This window comes from Scardinius erythrophthalmus, assembly GCF_964197995.2.
Source record: "Scardinius erythrophthalmus genome assembly, chromosome: 9".
Lineage (NCBI taxonomy): Eukaryota > Metazoa > Chordata > Actinopteri > Cypriniformes > Leuciscidae > Scardinius > Scardinius erythrophthalmus.
The window spans coordinates 16,759,373-16,781,299 of record NC_138229.1 but is presented as its reverse complement, the minus strand read 5'-3'; the positions used below and the strand labels follow the sequence as shown (position 1 = coordinate 16,781,299).

Here is a 21,927-nt window from a genome sequence, read left to right as displayed (position 1 = left end):
TAATGATCTGTTTTTGCCATTTAACAGAAATCTACCTTTCTAAGAGATTTTTCCTTTTTATTTTTATAGTACTAAAACTGTATTTTATCATCAGTTGTAATATTTTTTAGCTATATTCTGTGACACTACATTTGTTCCCCCCTAAACCTCCTCAAGCCAGCTGATCTCAACTCAAACACATTGCCAAACAAAGGCTTTGGACTGAAACTTGAAAAGAAAAATGCTTTTTGAACAAGCGTCTGGTCAAACAGAAATCGTTTATTGATGAGAAAGGACACAGTCTAAAGCCAACAATGTTATATCTTCATCTCAGTATTGTAAGTGTATTGTAGTGCTGCAAAACCCTTTAAGAACATTTCTGTCAATTTCATTCAGTTTCATGTATCCTGCACAATGTAAAAAGAAACGGAGAAAGCACATTTTAATTGCCTGGAAAGAACGTTTTAACCTGTATGCTGATCTTTGAATAATTTCAAAATGCATTTGAAAAATGATAAAAACTGAATTAATGTTATGGAAATGTTATGTCAATCTGCTATTGGGAAGCAAAAACCGAAAACTTTTACATTGACTTTACTCTCAATAATGAGGTAACAATTAGTTTGTAAATTAACTGTGATGGAATACACCTTCAAATGACATGACGGGGTTGTGTTTATAATGAGCAAAGCAAAAGTATATGCACATAAATACCTCTAGGTTCTAGATGGAAATAACTATTGAGCACAATTTTGTGGCTGCATAAAGTAAGCTATAAACAGAATCAGCATACTGCATCTCAAATGAAACTGAATTCTTTCGCTTGCTTACCGAAGTGTTTATTCAAAACAGCATCATGTATTTTAATGTTGTTACGGCACTTTAAAAATATATACGTGTTTGAAAGCAACAGAAAATAATACATAACTGCAAAAAATAAAACCCATGTCTCTCCCATGTCCTGTATCCTAAAAGAAGAGATGTCATCACAATAGTGTGCGTGTGTGTGCGTGTGTGTGCGTGTGTGTACTTGTGTGCTCATGGCAATATAAAAACAGTGAAGTAAAAGACAAGCACATTAATGACATGAGCTCAGTACTTTATCAAACATATCTAACCATGTCTTTTCCATTTTAGGGCCAAACTGCATTGAAATTGTCTTAGTCATGTCAGCTGTATATCTTAAACTGTTCAATTTGAAATGGTAAATAAAGTTTATTTTAAAGATCAACTTGTGGTTTGTGTTTTATTCCTATGGTTTCCTGTTGTCAAAGAGAAGAGAGCAGGCTGTTGGGCTGAGGAACGCTCAGGTGTCTGTTCCCCCTCTGCCCCCTGCTGGCTATTCTCTGCACTGCAGGAGGGGTGGGCTGGAGGTGGTCATCGTTTCTGGTCACCTCCATCTTTAGGAGGAAGTCTTTGACGGATCCTGATGCTCTGACTGTGGCTGCTGGCACCAGTCTGAATGCTGAAGCTCTTACTGAATTTCCTCTGTACTTGCAACCTTTGTCCCCATGTTCCAAAGCAGAAGTGGGGCTTGCGGATTCAGCACTTGAAGAGCCTATTAGTGGTACATCGCTCCTGATGTGGTTTGTGTCTCTGGGCGGACAAGGTTTCAAATGGGGAACTGTTGCGTTTGATGGTTTTGGTCTTTTTGAATCATTTGCAGACAGAGCTAGACCACTCATCTCCCTTTAAAAAACATACTACATTTATGCCAGAAGAACCTTGGATCAACTACATGACTGCAGAGGTGGACAAAGTACACAACTTCCTTACTTGAGTCAAAGTACAGATACTACTGGTCAAATATTACTCTGTTACAAGTCAAAATTATAAAGACCGATTTTTACTTAAAGGGGGGGTGAAACACTCAGTTTCAGTCAATCTCATGTTAATCTTGAGTACCTATAGAGTAGTATTGCATCCTTCATATCTTCAAAAAGTCTTTAGTTTTATTATATTTATAAAAGAAAGATAGGCTGTACCGAGACTTTCCGGAAAAAAAACGAGCGGCTGGAGGCGTGCCGTGTGGGCGGAGCTACACAGACATTCGAAGCAGTTTTACTCACCGCCTGCGGTTCCAACGCACGACCGTGAACCTTTATCGTTGGGACTGCTCCAAATCCGGCGTCGAACTGGGCCTTGTTTATAAAACGATCATCGTCGAAATGCAGGGAACAAACAAAAACACTTGCACAACTCCGTCAACAAACTCCATCTACTGGTCCCTTAACGCTGGGTTCTTTGTGAATCTGTGCAGGGTTATCTTGCACTGGCAACCAAAAACACACTTCTTTGGTGACATTGACTTCCATAAAGCCGAGCACATGGCTTTGATGGGCGTACTGCTTTCGCTCTCTCGCTCTGGTCTACGGGTGCGCGCGCGCCCTTCTGGGAGAAGTGCCCTTAGGACCCGTATAAGGAAATTCCGCCCCATCTGACGTCACACAGGCCCATACTCGAAAAAAACTTTCCGAAACTTGTGACAAACCGGAAGGAGTATTTTTGCCACAGAAATACTCCATCAAACGTACAACTTTATTTTTGAAACTTTGTCCATGTTTAGCATGGGAATCAAACTATTTAACAGTGTAAAAAACTCAGTAAGCATGAAATAGCATTTCACCCCCCAGAAGTTCAGAAGTAGGCTACTCGTTTTTAAAAGTAAAACGTAAATGTCAATGCATTGTTGTATGTAATACTTACAGTACCTTATGCCTCTGAATCTATGCCTGCCTACCTACCCTCATATCAATATCAAATTTATTTCTAGAACACATTCAATAAGTGCACTCCATAATGTCCACAATGGTTTTGGACACCCAAAATGGCTGTTCCCTCAAATAGTGCCCTATTTAAAGTTGTTTGGCTTTAAGTATGAATATGTTAGCCTTACTGTTATCTATAAGCTAGTGTGCTCCAAAACAATGACAAAATTCACATTTAGAAGACCAAACACAACGATGAAAATGAGAATCAGGTTGATGTCAGAATCCGACGTCAGATTGGCGTTAATCTCCAACGTTGGACAGGCGTTGTATTGCGGTTGAAAATGAAAATCGGGTTGACGACAGAAACCAACATCAGTCGGGTTCTGACGTCAACACGACTTTCATTTCCAAACAAAATCCAACGTAGGATGTTGACGTCAACCCGACTTTCATTTCCAACCAAAATGCAAAAACCCCTGCAACTAAAATCATCCCCTGACTGACATTACTACTTTCTACTCAAGGACCTTGACAGAAATGTAGTGGAGTAAAAAGTACGATATTTCATTTACGACTTTCAAATGTAGTGAGGTTGAAGTAAAAAGTTTCCAGAAACAAGTAAAGTACAGATACTCAAAGAGTGTACTTCAGTACAGTACTCAGGTAAATGTACTTTGTTACTGTCCACCTCTGCATGACTGTGCATCAAGTCATATACAAAGCATTATTTTGGAAAGGTGATCTGACCTTGCATGGATTTGTGGGTTTCTGTTTCTGGTGCTCTGATTTATTGTGTTGTAGGAGCAGTTTATTAAACTTGTGACGTTCAGATCCCTCTGAATGAGTCTCCGTTCCTCTTTGAGCTCTGAAAGCCAGCAGAGAAAACAAGAAATCAGTGTTAAGCAGTCTACATTTTTATCAGATTTCTTTCTTTATTTGAGACCGCAGAGTTACTAATTTAGCTGCTTTATTTTTATGAACGAGTTGTATGTACAATAAAAAGAACAAACTGCATTACACACTGGCTGACACTTTCATCAGCCCAAAAAACAAAACAAAACAAAAAAAACTGAGGAAAAGTGTACATAAGATTTAAGAGTGAACCACTAGATGGTGGTGATACACTATTCAAAAGGCCACTTCACATTTGGAGACATTTACAGATTTAAAATAAAATGGTTTAATGATCATTATGATGCAATGTTTATTAAGAAAAAATATGCTCAACAGTTGAATTTATATATAGACAAATTTATATATTTACCTATATGGACAAAAACTCCTCTAGAGCTACACAGTCTTGTTTTAGTTCAGCTTTTGTCTGATACAAAGGTGCATGAAAACAGAATCTTTTTGTGAAGATGAATAACCACATACCTGCTAGGGTGGGTTCTGGAGAGACAGGTTCTGTCTGGGAACTGGCTCTCTCAGTCTCAAGGTTTTCCTGTGATAAAACATCTAATCAAGCCAAAGGATTTCAACACCATTATACTTTCACTCTCTCAACTAAGCTTTATGGCAGAGATTTTTCCGGCAGTGTTTGTCTCCAAATGTACACTCTTAAAAATAAAGGTTCTTTATTGCCATTGATGGTTCCATCATGAAGAACCCTCAACATCCATGGGACGTTTCAGTTCCACAAAAGGTTCTTTATAGTGGGGGAGTGGGGGGGGGGGGTTCTTTCAAACATTAAAATGTTCTTTACATTAAAGGTGCATTAAGCAACTTTTCATGTTAAAAATACCCGTTTTCTAACCCATACATGCTTAAACAATTGCCTGATGGGCTGAATGAGCCCTTCTCTGATCACTGAGATTGTCTCTATAATCCTGTAAAGTAAAATAAATAAGAGGGATTCGGGCCGGAATTTTAGACTGGGCGTGACGTCATGCGCGTTCACGGCACGCTCACATAGCTATGTCTGGCAGGTTTGTGTATTCGCCGGCATTCTCCGTAGAAGATGGATTGTAAGAGACCTGCTTGTAGTTCATTTCAAACACCAACGCAAACTCCACGTAAGATAAAAAAAAGAAAACTTTTGTCTAGTGAGCGTGCACATCTCTGGCTGCAGTTTCGCTTGCCGCCAGAGGTGGCATAGTTCTGCAAAAACTCAGAATCTTGCTTAATGCACCTTTAAGAAAAAATGTGCCCCTGGACCACAAAACCAGTCACATAGGTCATGAAATTGAATTTTTTTTAAATTGAGATTTATACATCATCTGAAACCTGAATAAATAAGCTTTCAATTGATGTATGGTTTGTTTAGATATGACAATATTTGGCAGAGATACAACTATTTGAACATCTGGAATCTGAGGGTGCAAAAAAATCGATGTCCATTTATGTTCGCGATTGTGCTGCATTCACTCACAAAAATAAATGTTTTATATATTTACGGTAGGAAATTAAAAAAATATCTTCATGGAACATGATCTTTACTTAATATACTAATGATTTTTGGCATAAAAGAAAAATCTATAATTTTGACCCATACGACAACCCATGCGACTTTTGACTGGTTTTGTGATCCAGGGTCACAAATGGTTATTTTAAGAACTGTTCATTGAAAGGTTCTTTGTTGAAACCAGAATGGTTCTTCTATGGTCTCACTGCAAATAAAACTTCATTTTAAAGTGTAATGCTGCAGATGTTTACCAAATCATCTTTGTTGTATATGTTTATACTAACATATCACTCTAATAGACACAATTCTATGGCATTTGTTATCAATATTCTGGCCGAAACCCCCTATTAGACCAGTCTAAACTTGTTTGCTGGCCTCAGCTATAGTTTAAGGTCTTCCAGCCTGGCCAAGCAGGTGTTTAGCTGCGTGCTCAGTTAGCCTGGTATCTTACCTGGTGAAAAAAAAAAAAAAAAAAAAAAAAAAAACTTTTAAACCCAGCCAACAGACCACCAGCAGAGACCAACAAACCATCTTAGTCTGGTGTAAGATTTTTTTTTAAGCAGAGGGACCTGCTGTTTTTTTAAAACCACAAAAATATTAAGCAGCACAACTGTTTTCAACGTTGATAATAATAAGAAATGTTACTTGAGCAGCAAATTTAGCATATTAAAATGATTTCTGAAGGATCATGTTACACTGAAGACTGGAGTAATAATGATGCTGACTTGCCATCAAATGAACAAATTACATTTTAAAATTATCCAAAATAAAAAAGTTATTTTAAATTAATAAAAAAAATTACAGTTTATTTTTGATCAAATAAATGCAGCCTTAGTGAGTAGAAGAGACTTCTTTCAAAATCATTTAAAAAATCTTACCAACTCCAAACTTTTGAACTGCAGTATATAAATATTCCATCAGTAATAGTTAAAATTCGTGTTTGACTAAAAACACGAACAAACAAAATGTTCTACAGTATGTAGATTTACTTTTTTTATTCGTCTGTTTGCCATTATGAGTGAAGATTCAATCAACAATTAATGATGTGAAACTTTGTATCTGTATCAAGAATAAAAAGAATAATCAGATTCAGAATGGAAAAAGTGACACATTTACCATAAAAAAGCCCCCACCATCATAAGTGTTGATGCAGCCCCAGAGCTCACACAGCACTAAATGATTTCACAGCACTGCTCCACTGAGTCTCAAGCTCTTAAAACGGGACTCCAAACCACATGCTTTCGCTGCAAAGCCACGGATCTCCATTAGCCGTCATTGTCGTATGGCAGCGGAGTACTATTATTACACCAATCTGCCTGCTGCCTCGGTTCAGTCACTGATATCTCATGTAGAGTCATGCTTACTGCCCAGCACATGTATTATACACTCATCCTTTTAAATGAAACACAAACAGAGCTCTCTGAGGTGAGCACTGTCACTGCCAGCATTTTAGCCCTGTGGTCTGTGGGCAGCGGTATAACCGCAGAGGCCAGCTGGAAAAGAAATAGCATTAGCAAAGACAGTTATGAGGCAGGACACTGAAATCTAAGACCAGAGGGAGGAGGGAAGCCCTCTCCCACACTCCCACAGATGAGCAGATGTCTGTGCACGGGACAGGGTTATTATCCTTAACTAAAGCTAAAACCATAACCATAAAAATCAACTTTATCATTACTTGAAATAATGCACTAAATTTAATTTAATTTAAGTTGGAGTACTAAAATAACTAAAATAAACTAAAACTACAAAGTAATAAAAGTATATTTACAAAAACTAATAAAAGTGACAAAGCACACAACAAAATTACCTACATTAAAATGAAAAAATAAAATCTAAAATTAAAATCTAATTCAAAATATTAACAAAAACTATAACAGTATCTCAATGATAGTAAAAAATAACACAGCTGTTTGACTTTGACTCATTGTCCAAGACAATATTCAAAAGTGTGTAAAAAAAAAAAAAAAAAAAATCTAATCAAATCTTGTTTTTCATGCCCTAAGAGCAATCAAAACGCATAGGAAGATTGTCGTAATTCATGCATGAAAGGGTTCAATAAAATTCAGCCACCTTGTGGCCCCATTAGTGCTGAGACTCCCAATTGCAGGCCCCAGCTGCAATGAGACATTAAATTCTTGGCTAGCACTAATATTCTGATTAACACTGTTCTGATTATATACATTTCTCTCTAAAGACCAATCATTTAATTAAAATAAACAGTCTATGCCAGTGGAACTGTTTAATTTCTTCACCAACAAATTTAATAATATGTGACAGTACACATCCCAGTCTGGCACTGTCAAGAATGAGCCTGTCAGTCTAAGTGAACTTTAGGATCGGCCCAGTTCAATGTAACAAGTTTTGTCTGTCTAGCCCAAACGTGAAACTGCTGTGTGACGTGACCTAATCACAACATATTAGATGCTCAATACTGTATATTGTTATGTGTAGCAGGATGAGATTTCACAGTGAGTGGTGGAGGGCATTTGTACAGCATGTCAACTGTGTATGTTCAGGAGTTTGGACAAGTGCATTTGTACAGCATGTTTGGACAGAATGCTTCAAATAGTGTGCATATGTGTGTTAATCAAAAACAAATGGCGTTCTCATTTGCTTGAGAGTGGCTCACATCTGTGGCTGAGCTCTGCACTTTAACAGAAGAGAAAGTGAAGCAAGGATGTACAGTAAAAAACCTTAAGTTCCTCTGGCTGACTGAGAGGAGATCAGTGTGACACTGAGTGTTCGGGTGCATACTGTAGATGGAAAAAGAGCTTAATGGGCTAGTTTAGCGTATTTGTATTCATATTCTATAGAAATGCTCTGTGATCCATTATTAAAAAAAACATATGCTCGTTCTATGGTAGTTGATGCATGATTATCCATTTCCCAGCTGCTTATGTAACACATCAAAAGGAACAACTGTTCTATATTTTACACTTTACATGAGTGTTCATGTAAGGTGCAATTATTAAGCAAGCACTGGGTAATTCTAATAAACTATCTACTGAATGTGTAATTTATGAGTGGTTTTGTACATAATTACACATTGTTATTAGTGCATATTGTTATTGTTATTACTAAGGAAAGAATCACTTTTTATTGTTCATATTAAAGGTCCTTCCACACTGTGTCCGAAATTTTCGTATTCGTCATTTAGTGGCTCTGAATTGTCAAAACACCTCTCAAAATGCTTGCTACAGATGCGAAAAAACGCAGAAAACTGAACCGGAACCGAATTTTTTTATGACAGACGAAAGTTTCAGAGGCAGTGTGTAAATGTGATTGACATAGCCTAACGTGAGGTCGTATTTATTTTTTAACATGCGAAAAGTTTGGATGAGATATTCTGACCTTAAGGCTTAATATGCTGAATAAACATCAAAATATTATAATAACCTCAAAAGGCACATGATTGATACCTCATATTGAAAAAAATAAGCCGGCAGCGATGACGGGCCCAAGCACAGGCACCACCATCACTCCATGGCTTTAGAAAATTGGGTAAATATAGAAAGTAAATACATCAAAAATCTAATTTATATCTGCTGTGTCTTGACATTATTCTGACCCCGCATTCAGCAATTCAGGTAAATATAAGCGGCTGATTTCAAAGCCTGTTTTAAGTGACACACTTCCTGCTGCCAGTTGGGGGCACAATGACCGTGACTCGCAATAGTCACATCCACGTGTTCAGCTCAATGAGAACTATATGTGTATCCGATTTCATACATACATGATGTATGCACTTTTTTGACTGGGCCTCTAAAGCCCCTTAAAGGTTTAAAAAAAAAATGCATAATGCACACTTTCAGTGATTGGGCCCTAACAAAACAACACAGACATAACATTGAAAGACAGAAGTCATACCTGGGAGCGCCCAATAGCAACCACCCAAAGCTATAGCAGCTATTTGCCAACATCATAGCTGGTATTGTTATTGCTAAAACTAAGTCTATTCATTTTCAGTTCATCATTGAAATAAATTAAATTTTAGACGAAACTTAGCACTGATCCAAGCAAACATTCACAGCACTGTAGCATCATGGCAGTAATTTTTGAAATTACTATAGTAGGTAATTACAGTATAATTTGGACAGTAATGTAAAGTGTTGCATTTTTTCCTCATAATTACATGTAAGCAAATATAAGGGCAATTCTCTCATTCTCAAAGGTAGAAACTAATAGAGAGTCAAATACAAATTTGCACTGTAGTTTTCAGTTGCACCAAACTGAGATAATTAAAAATGGTTATTAAGCAGTTTGTTTAATCTGTAAGAGCAGTTCCACAGTGTTAGAACACTCAGAGTTGGGTTTTGGGAACTATCATATTATCTTCACTAGTCTTATGGGGATGAAACTTGCTTTTTTGTCTGCAATATTTATTTCACAATAATAATAAAAACTGCAGCAGTTCATAAGGGAAATCTGATTACTGACCAATCTGAAAGCTATACATTTTGTTCTTTGTAGAAACCACAAAAGAAGAGTTAAAGCTGCAGTCTGCAGTTTTTCCTCTTTGTTGCCATCTCTGTTCGAAATCTGTTATTCGCGGAATTATCAACTTTACGTGCGTTGTGCCTCGGCATTAGCCTGACTACGTCAGACTTCGTACTTCCGCTCAATTTCATTTCGCTTCTGTACTCAGTCTGAGACAGCTTCAGAGCTTTCTGTTTGCCACCGGTCTGGAACAGCCGGGCCAATCAACGAACAGAGGGCGGGCTGAGAGCCGTGACGTACACGCTGATTGTACCGTGGATGCGTAGATTTACTTCACATAATCTGCAAAAGTTGTTCACAGCCATGTTCACTCCGGTATTTCGCTCGATGGTTTTGTTTTCGCATCATACATGTGTTTACAGTGAAAGTTAAATGCGGCTGAGCATGCGCATAACACACGCCATAACCAAACGTTATGTGATTGGCTTACGGGTAACCAATGATTTTAAACTTCAGACAAGCGCCCCCTAGCAAGAGAGAAAACACTTCTCTGTTATGCCATTCCAGACTCTGTCTACGAAGCAAAGTGAAGTAGCAGAGTCTGGTATTACCAGGCTACCTCGGCATGGCACAGCGCGGATGAATCCAATGTTTTGAGGAGAATGTGCGGCTGTCAATCACTGTGCCGGTGTGGAAACTGTCATTCGGAATCACAGATTCTACTTTTTGGAAGTATGACCAACATAAGAATTTTCACCGGAAAATGTCGTCTGAACAAGTAAGTAACATCCACTTTTGTTCTGACCAACTAAGGGGGAAAAAGCATCGCAGTAAATTGCACCGATTTAATCTAACGTTTGCTTATCATATCACGTCACCGTGCAAATTATACTTTGTTCTCAAATTGTTAATGTTAACAACATCAGCATTGATTGACTACATTTAATGCCCTTCCGATATTATCCTTGTTTTCGCATGGGCCCAGTTGCAGTCTCTTTTTTTCTCCGAAGTCTTTCACGTTTTACAACGGGTGAATCTCCAGTTGTCACTGGTGATTGTCGTTTGAACCTTTCTGGATCCGCCATCAAATTGATGAGTTTAATTATATCAAGTACTGTGAGAAAAGGCTATAAATCTCCACCTCCAACATCCTCACACGCAATATAGCCTACTAGCTGAGACACCTTCTTTATGTGTACAGATGTGACGTAATGATGCAAAGAATCCACCAGTACCACTGGAATTAAAAACATTATTACAAGCTTACCGTTTTGAATCGAGCTAAGGCAAGCAGATAGTTTTGAACACTGGCTGGTTATGTACTTGCTCAAATTTATTTTGGATAATTCTTTTACCCAAAAAAGCTATGGACTGCAGCTTTAAGTACAGTACTTTAACTATAATGGAGTTTGGCCTCAGCTCAGCAGATAAAAAAAAAAAAAGGTGCGCTTAGAAAAGATAGAGAAAAAAGATTCCTCCACCCTTTGGATCCAGATTCATAACATGTTATTAAAGTAATCCTGAAATTGATGTTGCAATCAAAACCAGTATTTAATATCAAAATGAGCCCTTACCTGCAGGACCCGCACGTCTCTTTTCAGTGCTTCAGATTCTTCCGTAAGGACTGACCTGTCAATCAAACAAGGCCTTCAAACAAGTGCATATATGCATATATTCTAAATCAACACTCATGAAGTGTAATGGGGAAAAATATATATCAAACAAACAAAATACCATAAGTGGCACCAAGAATAAGATACACATAATTATGGCAACTATAAATAACTGTCCATATTCTGAGCCATTATGGGTTTCTGAGAAATAGGAGACCTCTTCTCATTTAAGTACTTCATATAAAACACAGCATCACTTAAACAAGTTTGAGCAAAAAGAGTTTTTATCTGGGCTGGACTCAAACTGCTGCACCATGAACTCTTTTCCAGATCAGCGGGGAAGCGAACACTGGCCTACTTCTTCTGTGTTACATAAGCACTGTAGTCACTTAAACTCTCTTCACTTTTCTTTTAAGGCCAAGGAATCTTACATATGTCGGGATCTAGTATTCATTTGCTCACAATGAGGTCTTTTGTTCTGATGGAGGGATAGATCGGGCTGCTCGCTCCCCTCCTTCTATCTCAGTTCCCTGCTGCCACACTCAGCAGGACTTACTGTTTGCATTCCTCTTAGCTCGGTGGAGGGTTACACATGCCTGGCAGAGAAGGAGAGGAAGGGAGGTAGAGAATGGTGGGTGGTAAAGGGGTTGAGCGAGGCGTTCGTAAAGTAGAAAGTTTGTACTGAAAGAGAGGCTTAAGGAGAGAGAGAACTCAAGAGGGAATCCCTTAATAGATGTACTGAGGTGGTGCCATGACATAGTGATAGTATGAGATGGTTATATTAGTAATTTAAAGTACATGGTTGTGTGTATGCATATATATATACATATATATATATATATATATATATATATATATATATATATATATATATACAGTGCTATGCATAAGTTTAGACACCCATGCTAAAGTTGACTAAAAAGAGGAATAAAAAATCATCTTTTGGAAATTGAACTTAATGCCTTAATTAAAAAAAATAGGAAAAATCCAACCTTTAAGGACACCAATTTTCTTTGTGAATGAATAATGTATCGTAAATAAATAAATGTTCTTCCTTGAAATACAGTGTGCATAAGTTTGGACACCCCTATGTTAAATTCCCATAGAGGCAGGCAGATTTTTATTTTTAAAGGCCAGTTACTTCATGGATCCAGGATACTATTCATCCTGATAAAGTTGCCTTGGCCTTTGGAATCAAAATAGCCCCACATCATCACATAGCCTTCACCATACCTAGAGATTGGCATGGAGTACTTTCCATAAGATCATCTCTCAATGCAAATCAAACTAGCTATTAGGCTAACTGAAATAAAACCATGCCAATCTCTAGGTATGGTGAAGGCTACGTGATGATGTTTGTGTCCAAACATTTGACTGTTAGTGTATGTGTGAGCTTACAGACAACCCCAAATCGAAATGTAGCCACCAATTTAGAAGCAGCAGTAAGTAATATAATCCTAGACGAAAGTGTATATGAGCATGAGCAGTCGTGGAAAGAGGGAAAGAGAGGAAGGTGAGTAAGTCCAACATTCTGATTTAACAACAGCATGTTTGCACAAGAAGGAGCGTGTCTGGTCTGCGTCCATAGTCAGTATGAGCACATGTTGAGCAAAGGAGGGAGAAATCTACCCTGAGGAATGTGTGTTCCACAATATTAACTTCACTGCACAACAGGATCAAACTGCAAACGGACAATCTTGCTGGCTAAAAAGTCATTATTTTATGTACACTGCCTCGGGTGTAAACAAATGATTCCAATATTATCTGCTTGATAAAAAAGTAATTGCATTTGTTATGCATGGAATTAGGTCTGAAATTTTACTGTGTTGTTCATAGTTTTCATAATATGCTCAAAGCAAACCTCAGTTATAATAACATGTACTCACACTCGCACTCTGTGTGATTTCCATTTAAAAACGAGCATCACTTTGCCTTACTCACTCTAAAGGGCAGAGCAACTGAATTGAGTACTTTAAAGGGAGCAGTGTGTATAACTGCTCAGATATACACCTCACCTGAGATGGGTCACGACTTCATCTATATGGGTGATGTTTAACTTGTGTCTTAAGGCCTTGATTTCTTCCTCACAGCTGGAGTGAGACGAGAGGCTAGAGATTGACCTGAAAAAAGAGTGCTATTCAATACTTACTAACCCAATCAATATCATCAACTTCTGTCATGTAGAAGTACACTCACGGGTATATCATTTTGAAACACTGACCTGCTTCCAATCTTGCTCTGGCTAGATGGGGGTCTGGAAGGTGATTTCTTTTCACACCAGCTGCCTGGACTCCCCTGTCTCTGTGTGCTACTGCTGCTCAATGCGTAACTCACCACACTAGGATTGTACAGGGCCATGACCTCCTCTTCATCCCTGAGACACACACGCACACTCATTTACTGACTGAGAATGACAGAATGGTGAAAGTGAAAAGTGCTAGCACAGTTTTACAGTGATTCCCAAGCAGGATTTTGCCTTGTTAAACTAAAAAAGTAAAGTATACTTAATTGGATTTAATTTATAAATAAATGTGCTGTTAGATCTTTCTCAAGAAACCTGTGAAAGACAAAATGGGATCTCATTAAATAGATCTCATCTCATTAAAGCTGTTTGGAGAGTCTCTTTCCACACAGTATTGATTTTTTTGTTGTGGTTTAAAAGTGCACTAAAAATGAATGAAGATTCTGAATGATATCCATAAAAATATCAGAGAAGAGGAATACCTTTCTGGTTTGGATTCAGTGATGGGGTATTTCTTGAGACTTATTGATGGAGCTATGGGGTGTCTTAAAACAAATACAGTTAGAAAACACTGATCTAGAAAATTTGTTTTACTAACTTTAAAAAATTCAGAATTTTCTTGGAAGGCACATTATTTATTCAAGGCCCTATATCCCCAACCAAAAGAACTACTAATACAGCAGAATGATGTTGTACTGTGGGGAAAGTCAGGCAAATCATTCTCATACTCATAGCTTTTGGTGTCTGGCCCTTAAAGGTCCCGTATTATGCCCCTTTTCACAAGATGTAAAATAAGTCTCTGATGTCCCCAGAGTGTGTATGTGAAGTTTCAGCTCAAAATACCCAACAGATAATTTTTTACAGCATGCTTAAATTGTCATTTTTTGGTGCTCAGAAAAACACGCTGTTTTAGTGTGTGCCCTTTAAATGCAAATAAGCTGCTGCTGGACGACCCAGGGGGCGGAGCTTCATGAGCTCCCGCTCAGTCTCTCAGGACAATTTCATCTCACGGAATGATGATAATATCAGAAACTCTCAGTAACGGTGTTCATTTCGAGTTGGACAATAATGCCCACAGAGTCAGAGTGCTGTATAGAGATGGAACAGGTATAGTTTAGTAGTTTAATTACGGTTATTATAACGTATTTGTCATCTGCTTGTATGTATCCATTATTTATTAATAGCCTACAAGTCTGCTGTTTCGGACCAGGTCCGAATGATGATCAAACATATACTGATGAGTTTAATAAAGTTTATTGTACATCACACAAAAGATGAAGCGTCAGTTTTACTTCAGAAAATCACCGTAAGAGCTGAGTAAACACAGTAAGTTATAAGAAGTGCGCAAGTACATAAACAAATTTCGGTAGAGTTGAGGGAGCATTCCTGTGGGCGGAGGTTAGTCAAAAAACTGTTCTGCTGACGTCATTAAAGAAGGAAGTAGAGGGATGTAGTCCAAACGGGCCGTTCGATGTAGGCGACTTCTGTTAAATAAAATATCTCGCTTGGCATTGAACTTTGAGCTTTATAATTTTACAGATATTATTTATACTCTAACAACAACATTACACACTAACTAAAGTTTGAAACATGGGATCACGAAGAACGGGACCTTTAAAGGTGGGGTAAGCGATATTTGAAAACCACTGTTTAGAAGTTAGTCGGACTGACACACGAACAAACAACAACAAACGTGTGTAGCCTATCAGCATTAGGCTACACACGTATGACGGGCCGTATGACGGTGGAGGAGAGAGACGAGGAAGAGGGAGATTTGAAGAAAGACTGTGGAAAGAGAGATGATACAATACAAAAGCGAAAAGCTCAGAAGAAATCACTGGAAAATGAAGGGTTATGACTGGGCAAGAGGTTTAGGACCCACGTTAATATTAGTAAAGCTTTCCAGCGCTGGAGAGACCCAAGCGGGAAGGCCTGAAAACAGAGGTTGCTGGAGGTTGCTTTGATTCCGTTCCACACGTGAGTAACACCGGGTTTGAGTGTCATTGTTTGTCTGAAGCTGCTGTGCTGTTGGCAACTAACAACAAACTTTTTCGTGAAGCATTATTTTGTTGCGCTTCTGCTATGATAAACAGACATCCACTCTTGGATTGCGTGCGTAATGGAGGCCAGCTACTGAGAGTCGCGATGACGACTGCTAGAGAACGTGGTGTTTAGCGTCATTGTTACTACACTTGCCTCGCATGCTAGCGATCAGGGTTCGAGACCGACTCGGAGCAGGGCGGTTAGGATTGGTCGGTGAGCTATGGAGGCGGAGCAATGAAGAGAGGGGTGTGTTTGTTTGGGTTGATTTCAAATATCAACAATATCGCTTACCTCACCTTTAAACAGTACAACACTACAATAAATAGAACAACTGAAAGTTTTGTATTATAAGAAAACAGTTAGGGGTAAAATACAAAAAGAAAAATACACTACCGTTCAAAAGTCTGGGGTCTCATCAAGGCTGCATTTATTTGATCAAAAATTCAGTAAAAACAGCAATATTGGGAAAATATCATTACAATTTCATATACCGTTTTTAATTAACCGTCATTTATTCCTGTAATGGCAAAGCTGAATTTTCAGTAGCCATTTCTCCAGTCTTCAGTGTCACATGATCCTTCAGAAATCATTTAGTAATATACAACCATTGTGCAACTTATGTGATGTCAGCCGAATGGGAAAGTTGCTTCATGCTGATTTGGTGCTGATTTAGTTTCTAATTGTTATTGATGTTGAAAACAGTTGTGCTACTTAATATTTTTGTGGAAACCTTGATGCATTTCTTTGATGAACAGAAAGTTGAAAAGAACAACATTTATTTAAAACATATTTTGTATATATTACTGTAACTGTAATTTTGATCAGTTTAATACATCCGTGCTGAAAAAAGTATTATTTTCTTTATTAAAAAATCTAATCACATTTTTTTTTATATCACCCCTTTTATTAGAAGTTAATAGATGAGGTACCTAATGCAAAGTATGGAATTTCTAACTAACAATAATAAGAATGATAATAAATATCATTATATAATATATATTTATTTATTTATTTATTTAAGGATTAAAATATGGTATTGTTATTATTTATCAATATATATACACATGAGAAAAAAAAAACATCTAAATAATAAGAACAGAATGCTGTTGTTTTTAGTGATAAATAAAATGGCGCTCTCAGTTCTTGCTGTAATCTTAAAACAGCCTTGCTGAGTGCATGAGAACGGATGAAGGCAACACACAACAAGGGAGCAAAGGCCTTTTATCCACAGCCATGTTTTCTAACCATAAATCAAGCCTGGACTTGATGTTACAGTCCATGGACTTTGAAATGTTATTGTAAATAAGCACAAAGGTTTGCATTTGGAAATGCATTTAACTGCATTAAACTGTATATGCATTAAACATCTGAATAACCAGAAATACAACAAAGATGAAGCAAACAGATGGTCCTTTCTCACTCAAAGACATTATTCAGACCTAAAGCTGTGTATCACTTTCAGCCCATCGTTGCTCACATCTTCACCCTTTCTTTTTAAGCACTGACAGGATACAGTTTGCATGTTTGTGGGGCTTTTGTAGCCTGATAAAAAGAGTCAGAAGACGTTAACAAGCATCTCTGACCGAATCCTGCATTACGAGCAGAGGTCCGACGCCCATCTCTGCTCTGCTCATATAGAGGGGATGTACTGACAGGAACAGAGGCTACATTGTGGGCACAGATCAGTAAGCAGCTTAGCAGTGTTCACAGAGGAGGGAGGAACATATTCTTGCCAACAAAGATGGCACAGAGGAGCCGCCACATCAAAAAGAGGACAAAAGAAAAATCCCTCAATGTATCAGAGGAAAATAAGAGGCTCTTTCAAAACGCCCCTCCATCTGCACTGATAATTTACCTACATGTGAAATACGCTGTGCACACAACTTTCTCTTTCCAGCCTTCCTGCGCCGATTGTTGTGGTATCACTCTCCAGAGATTTAAGAACCTTCCTTTGGTCGGCTTTTAAAGTCTCAGCCGCTCGCAGTTCACGCATGAACTAAGGTTCTCTCTCAATGCCCATTAAACGGAGACCTAGCATAAAGAAACAGGTGCAGCTCGACTCCATACAGCCACAACAAATCACGCAGACAAGGACTTAGACCACACAGGAGGGAGGGGAGGCCATTGGCCGAGAGGGGAAAAAGTGCCGCTAACTAGATCCATTAAATGAATTCCTTTCAAAAGCTTCCTTGCCCACGTTAAAGGGCAAAAAACGCCATTGAATCGACGGTTTCCTGCTTTGGCCCGCATCAGGTGCCGGGAAAGCTCCAAACCTGGAGCAATATGAAAGAGAAGTAATCCAGATTTGTCCTCAAAGCAGATCAGCGGCTAAATTATGTCACCAAAGGAAGTTGGTAACAAACAAAAACTGACATTGAAACCAAACAAGTTTACACCCCAATGCTCATATGCAATATTTGTTTCTGGGTGACAGAGTCAATTCGTTTCAGCAATTTGGGAATGAATGAAAGTGTTTTCTCTGATGGACTCTACCGGTAGTCACCAAACACCTGCTCCTGATTTGCCATGGCTGAAAAGAGAGCTTTTTGTCTACTAGAGAGAAGGGTTATAAGGAATATAAATAGGTGAAAAATGTATCTACAGGCTCAGCAAAGAATAATGTAAATAGTTAACCAACGAAATCGACGGATTTTAATGAATTGAAATTTTATTGTTGAAAAAATGTGTTAAAGTACATTAAAAACCTTTTAAAAGAAGACCTTGAATAAAGACATTCTTTCCACTGTTTAGCTGGTTGCTGAGAGAAAATCGCCCCTCCTGCCTGACTGGTACCTGTAAATATCTTCTTCCCCGGTGCATTGTTATATTAGGCAAGGAGCCACAAAAAGTAACAAAGAACCCTAAAAAAGAAAAGCCACTAGGCAACGAATTGAAACGTAATCATAAATAGCTACAAATTTAAAAGAAAACAGAACATGAACTGTCAAACAAACCAGACATAGTCCTTACTGCTGACGTAACTGTTTCATTTCATTTAAAGCAGTTCTTTTGTGATGTGCTCCTATGGCTGCTCCAATGATTTATCAGCAAGCATTTCTTTTAAAGCAATGCTACTTTACAAAAGCAAATCCCTGACCTATGAACTCACTCCCATTCAGTTGAAAAGAATACTTCGGGTCTCCATTAAGGTCAGAACATTCATTCATCAAGTCAGGGAAAGCAATTACAACACGACACCCGCAGATGAGACTCGACAGTGAGTTCTAGATCTTCAGATGAAACATTTCAGTTGGAATCTATTGAACATGTTCATTTTAAAAATGACTACAATTTAGAGTTAATATAAGTAATATAGTTCATCAAACCATGACTTTATTGTAAGGATGCACGATATTTTGGTACAATATCGTTTTTTGACAGATTTAACTATTTTAAATTTATTGGTATCAGTCGACATTAGATATTTAATTGTGTATGCTCATTTCTGTAATTTTTATTTAGATTCCCTTTGCCGTCATCTAACAAGCTCACTTAAAATTAAGCTTTAAAAACACTAATTACTGAATAACACAATTAAATGTGATCTTTAACAAATCATCCTGTTGTATATTGTAACATTGTGATGCTGGAATTTACTTGTCACATTTAAAATGATTTTAGTTTTTCTTGAATACTATAGAATTGTAATGTCAGTGTATCTGTATCAGCCAGAATTTGAAGCAAATTTTATGGCTTATGTCTAGTAGTGAGTGGGTTTTAATAAAGTTTATGACTATCAACAAGATGCCAGAGCTGATAGTTAATGTTAATTTTCGTTAGCTCTGATAACTGTTAAAGTTAACTGTTGGTATAATGTTTGAGGCTTGATGTCTGTTGTGTAACAGTCCAGGATCCATGTTGCATAGCAGTAATATTATAACCATGTATCTTCCTCACCTGCCCTGACTGGCTGCTTTTTCCCTCAGTGAGAGCAGCAACAATTGAATCTCTGCTTTTAGCAACTCTTTAATAGCCGGGGGGTCAGCCAGAGGGAACACAGGGGCGTCTGGCCTGCTGCCCTGCTCTGAGTAATGGAGCTCCTGCCAAATCTTCTCCCACATCTCCACCTAAAACAGGTCAAAAGAGGAAAGCGTTAACAGAAGAGTGCTATTTGGCTCAGCTTTGTATGAAATGCACTTTCCAAATCCATGTTACAAGCTGCTCTACAACTAGAGAAATGCAGCCAGTTGGTTAACATCCCATCACAAGTGTCTCTAATCTCTGAAATGGGTATGAAAAACTGAAAATTTCAGCAAATATAAAAAAGAAAATCCATGTGTTATTCTCACAAACGCTCCACCACGTGAGGTGAAAAGCCAGAGAGGGAAATGAAAGCCTGTCATGGCACTGGCAAACAATGTCTGCACTCTATTACCAATCTCCACACCTGTCTTGGGACGTTCAAGTTTCCCTCGGACTCTGAAAATACACTTCAAAGCTTGTCGAAGGCAATGCAAGACGGAGTAAAACCAGCTCCCTGAGAATTCTGATCCTGCTGTGCCTGCACGAAACCAACTTCAAGCCTAAATAACTTCAGCCCCTTCTTATTTCCACTGCAGAACCTGGGGTTTAGGATGAGCACAGGCACCGGAGAGACATTTCTGTGAGGATGCAGGCTTAAAAATGACCTCAATGCAAACTTTGATACAAAAGAGCATGTTTCTTTTCTTGTTTATTGACTTTCATCTTTGTACTGAAAAATGTTCTCAAGGACAAGCTCAAAGGCAAAGTAAGAGAGGAAAATTGACAGAAAAACTAGAGTCTTAGGAGAGCAAAGTTCCTTGCATTTTTGTTTTGCAGCACAGTAGTTATAAACTTTACTGGTGTTCAGAACAGGTCCATAGTTGCTAAGACAATGCATTATCATAATCATTATTTGCAGTGAAAGTGTATAAAATTCCCTTGAACACATTCGAGGCATTAGTATGCCTTACTACGTTAAAAAAAAATCTCAGAAGTCCTTATGAACAGCAGAGGGGTTTTTAAACAGAAAGTCATAAATCCTATTTAGTGTTCAGAGGAAGGAGGAATCAAATAAGTCTTCTATAGACAAGTTTCCACCCACTATTTCCATATGCACATGGCTGTCTGAGTATACTGCGTATGCAGTTTGTGAAAGACTATTTATCTTTGAAAGAGTCAGCTCTGAAACAGTCTTGCATTCCATGCACTGAGATAATTCACTCTTGGGAGTTGTAATTCAAAACTGGTTTAAAGTTACCCGTCAGGGTTAGGCTATACTGGCTATACAAGATAAATATAATATTAAACATTAAATGTAAATATTAAATCTAAATAAATAAAAATATGAAGACATCGCCTGAAGGGATGTTTCCATTGGCTTTTCAAAAGAAAAATAAGTTATTAAACATTAATAGGTGAAGACATGAATTATGTAGTGTGGGCTTTGCAGTTATTTTATAAAGATTACAAAATTACTTTCAGCGATCCCATTCTGTTCTCTTACTAGACAGTCTGATGCATGAATATGCCTCATACCTCTGAATACAACTCAGCGTACGTATCAATCAATGCATCTCCAAGTACTGCTCGGATCTCAGGAAGCTCAGAGCAGGGAACATTTTCCTGCACTAAATTCCACACAGATTGTTGGCGTTGGAAATTGTCCATGGGGCCGCTATTTCCAGAGCTGAGCACAAAAAGCTCACCACTGGAGTGCATTCGGTGTGTCCATACTGAAGACAAAATAGCTGTAAATAAATACATAGAAAATTAAATACATCCCTACATACATTTCAAAATCTCATACAGCATTCAACGGCAGTGATGCATGTAAAGTTACAAAGGGAAAGAGCATGATAAACAAACATATTGCGTAAATAATTATGACCTTATTATTAATTAACTTTGGCAATGACACGTTTACCTAGTATTTGGTGACTTTAAACGTTTAAGATAATGAAACAAGTATGGTTGGAGAAAGATTTAAGCTGGCATACATTTGTGCAAACATAAACATTAGTTTTAGAACAAGCACATTCCACACTGGCGGATACTCACCAAAACAATTGTAGCTTCCTGTATCAGTGTAAACATACCTGTTCCTATGGAGACAAACTTGCGCAGTCAAACGATTGGCTAAAGGGCTCGTGATAGTGATCTTTATTAACCCGTTCGGACCTAGTGTAGCCTACATTACAAATGACCTCATTTGTTTTTCTATTCGGTGATTTAATCATATTAATATTTAATATTTGTTAAGAGTTGTATGCCTGAATGTAGGATTTTGCATTAACTTTTTCATAGTAAAACGTTATATTTTATACTATGTATGTACGTGTATAGCTCCCTGACTTATAATTTTCCATAGCTCATGCTGTTTTGACTAGTAGGCTACTGAAACTTCTTGGAAATATATTTTTGCAGTGTTTCGTCAGCAAAACAATCCAAGACACAAATAACAGCACAACCCACCGAAGATATCTATCCCTCAGCCCCGTTTTCATTCATGTTAAAAATCAAAGATGGCGCTGATGT

At 37.9% G+C, this 21,927-nt stretch overlaps 2 protein-coding genes across 3 annotated transcripts in view; one reads left to right on the top strand and one right to left on the bottom strand.

Moving 5' to 3' along the window:
- The window catches only part of slc6a9 (solute carrier family 6 member 9), a 56,379-nt gene extending 55,171 nt beyond the window's left edge, over positions 1-1,208 (top strand). For both annotated transcript variants that reach the window (XR_014030807.1, XR_014030808.1), the window contains one exon: positions 1,117-1,208. The gene's annotated coding sequence lies outside the window, so the exon portion shown is untranslated. The remainder of the gene's footprint in view (positions 1-1,116) is intronic.
- Positions 240-21,474, bottom strand: ccdc24 (coiled-coil domain containing 24). Its single transcript, XM_081374862.1, has 9 exons — positions 21,451-21,474; positions 20,929-21,140; positions 19,327-19,496; positions 13,366-13,518; positions 13,160-13,264; positions 11,106-11,160; positions 4,068-4,134; positions 3,438-3,555; positions 240-1,668 (listed from the first exon to the last, which is right to left on the bottom strand). Exons 2-9 carry the CDS (start codon positions 21,109-21,111, stop codon positions 1,248-1,250), a joined length of 1,272 nt encoding a protein of 423 aa, XP_081230988.1. The 5' UTR covers positions 21,112-21,140; positions 21,451-21,474; the 3' UTR covers positions 240-1,247.
- Positions 21,475-21,927: the final 453 nt, after the last annotated feature.

What these genes read in the sequence shown, in the direction of transcription:
- ccdc24 (XM_081374862.1), bottom strand. Translation starts at nt 21,111, where the DNA reads ATGCACTCCAGTGGTGAGCTTTTTGTGCTCAGCTCTGGAAATAGCGGC. An exon ending in AAAGCAGCCAGTCAGGGCAG is followed by an intron (nt 13,519 to 19,326) that starts GTGAGGAAGATA and finishes TGTGTGTCTCAG; the next exon opens with GGATGAAGAGGAGGTCATGG. An exon ending in AACCCACAAATCCATGCAAG is followed by an intron (nt 1,669 to 3,437) that starts GTCAGATCACCT and finishes TGTTTTTTAAAG; the next exon opens with GGAGATGAGTGGTCTAGCTC.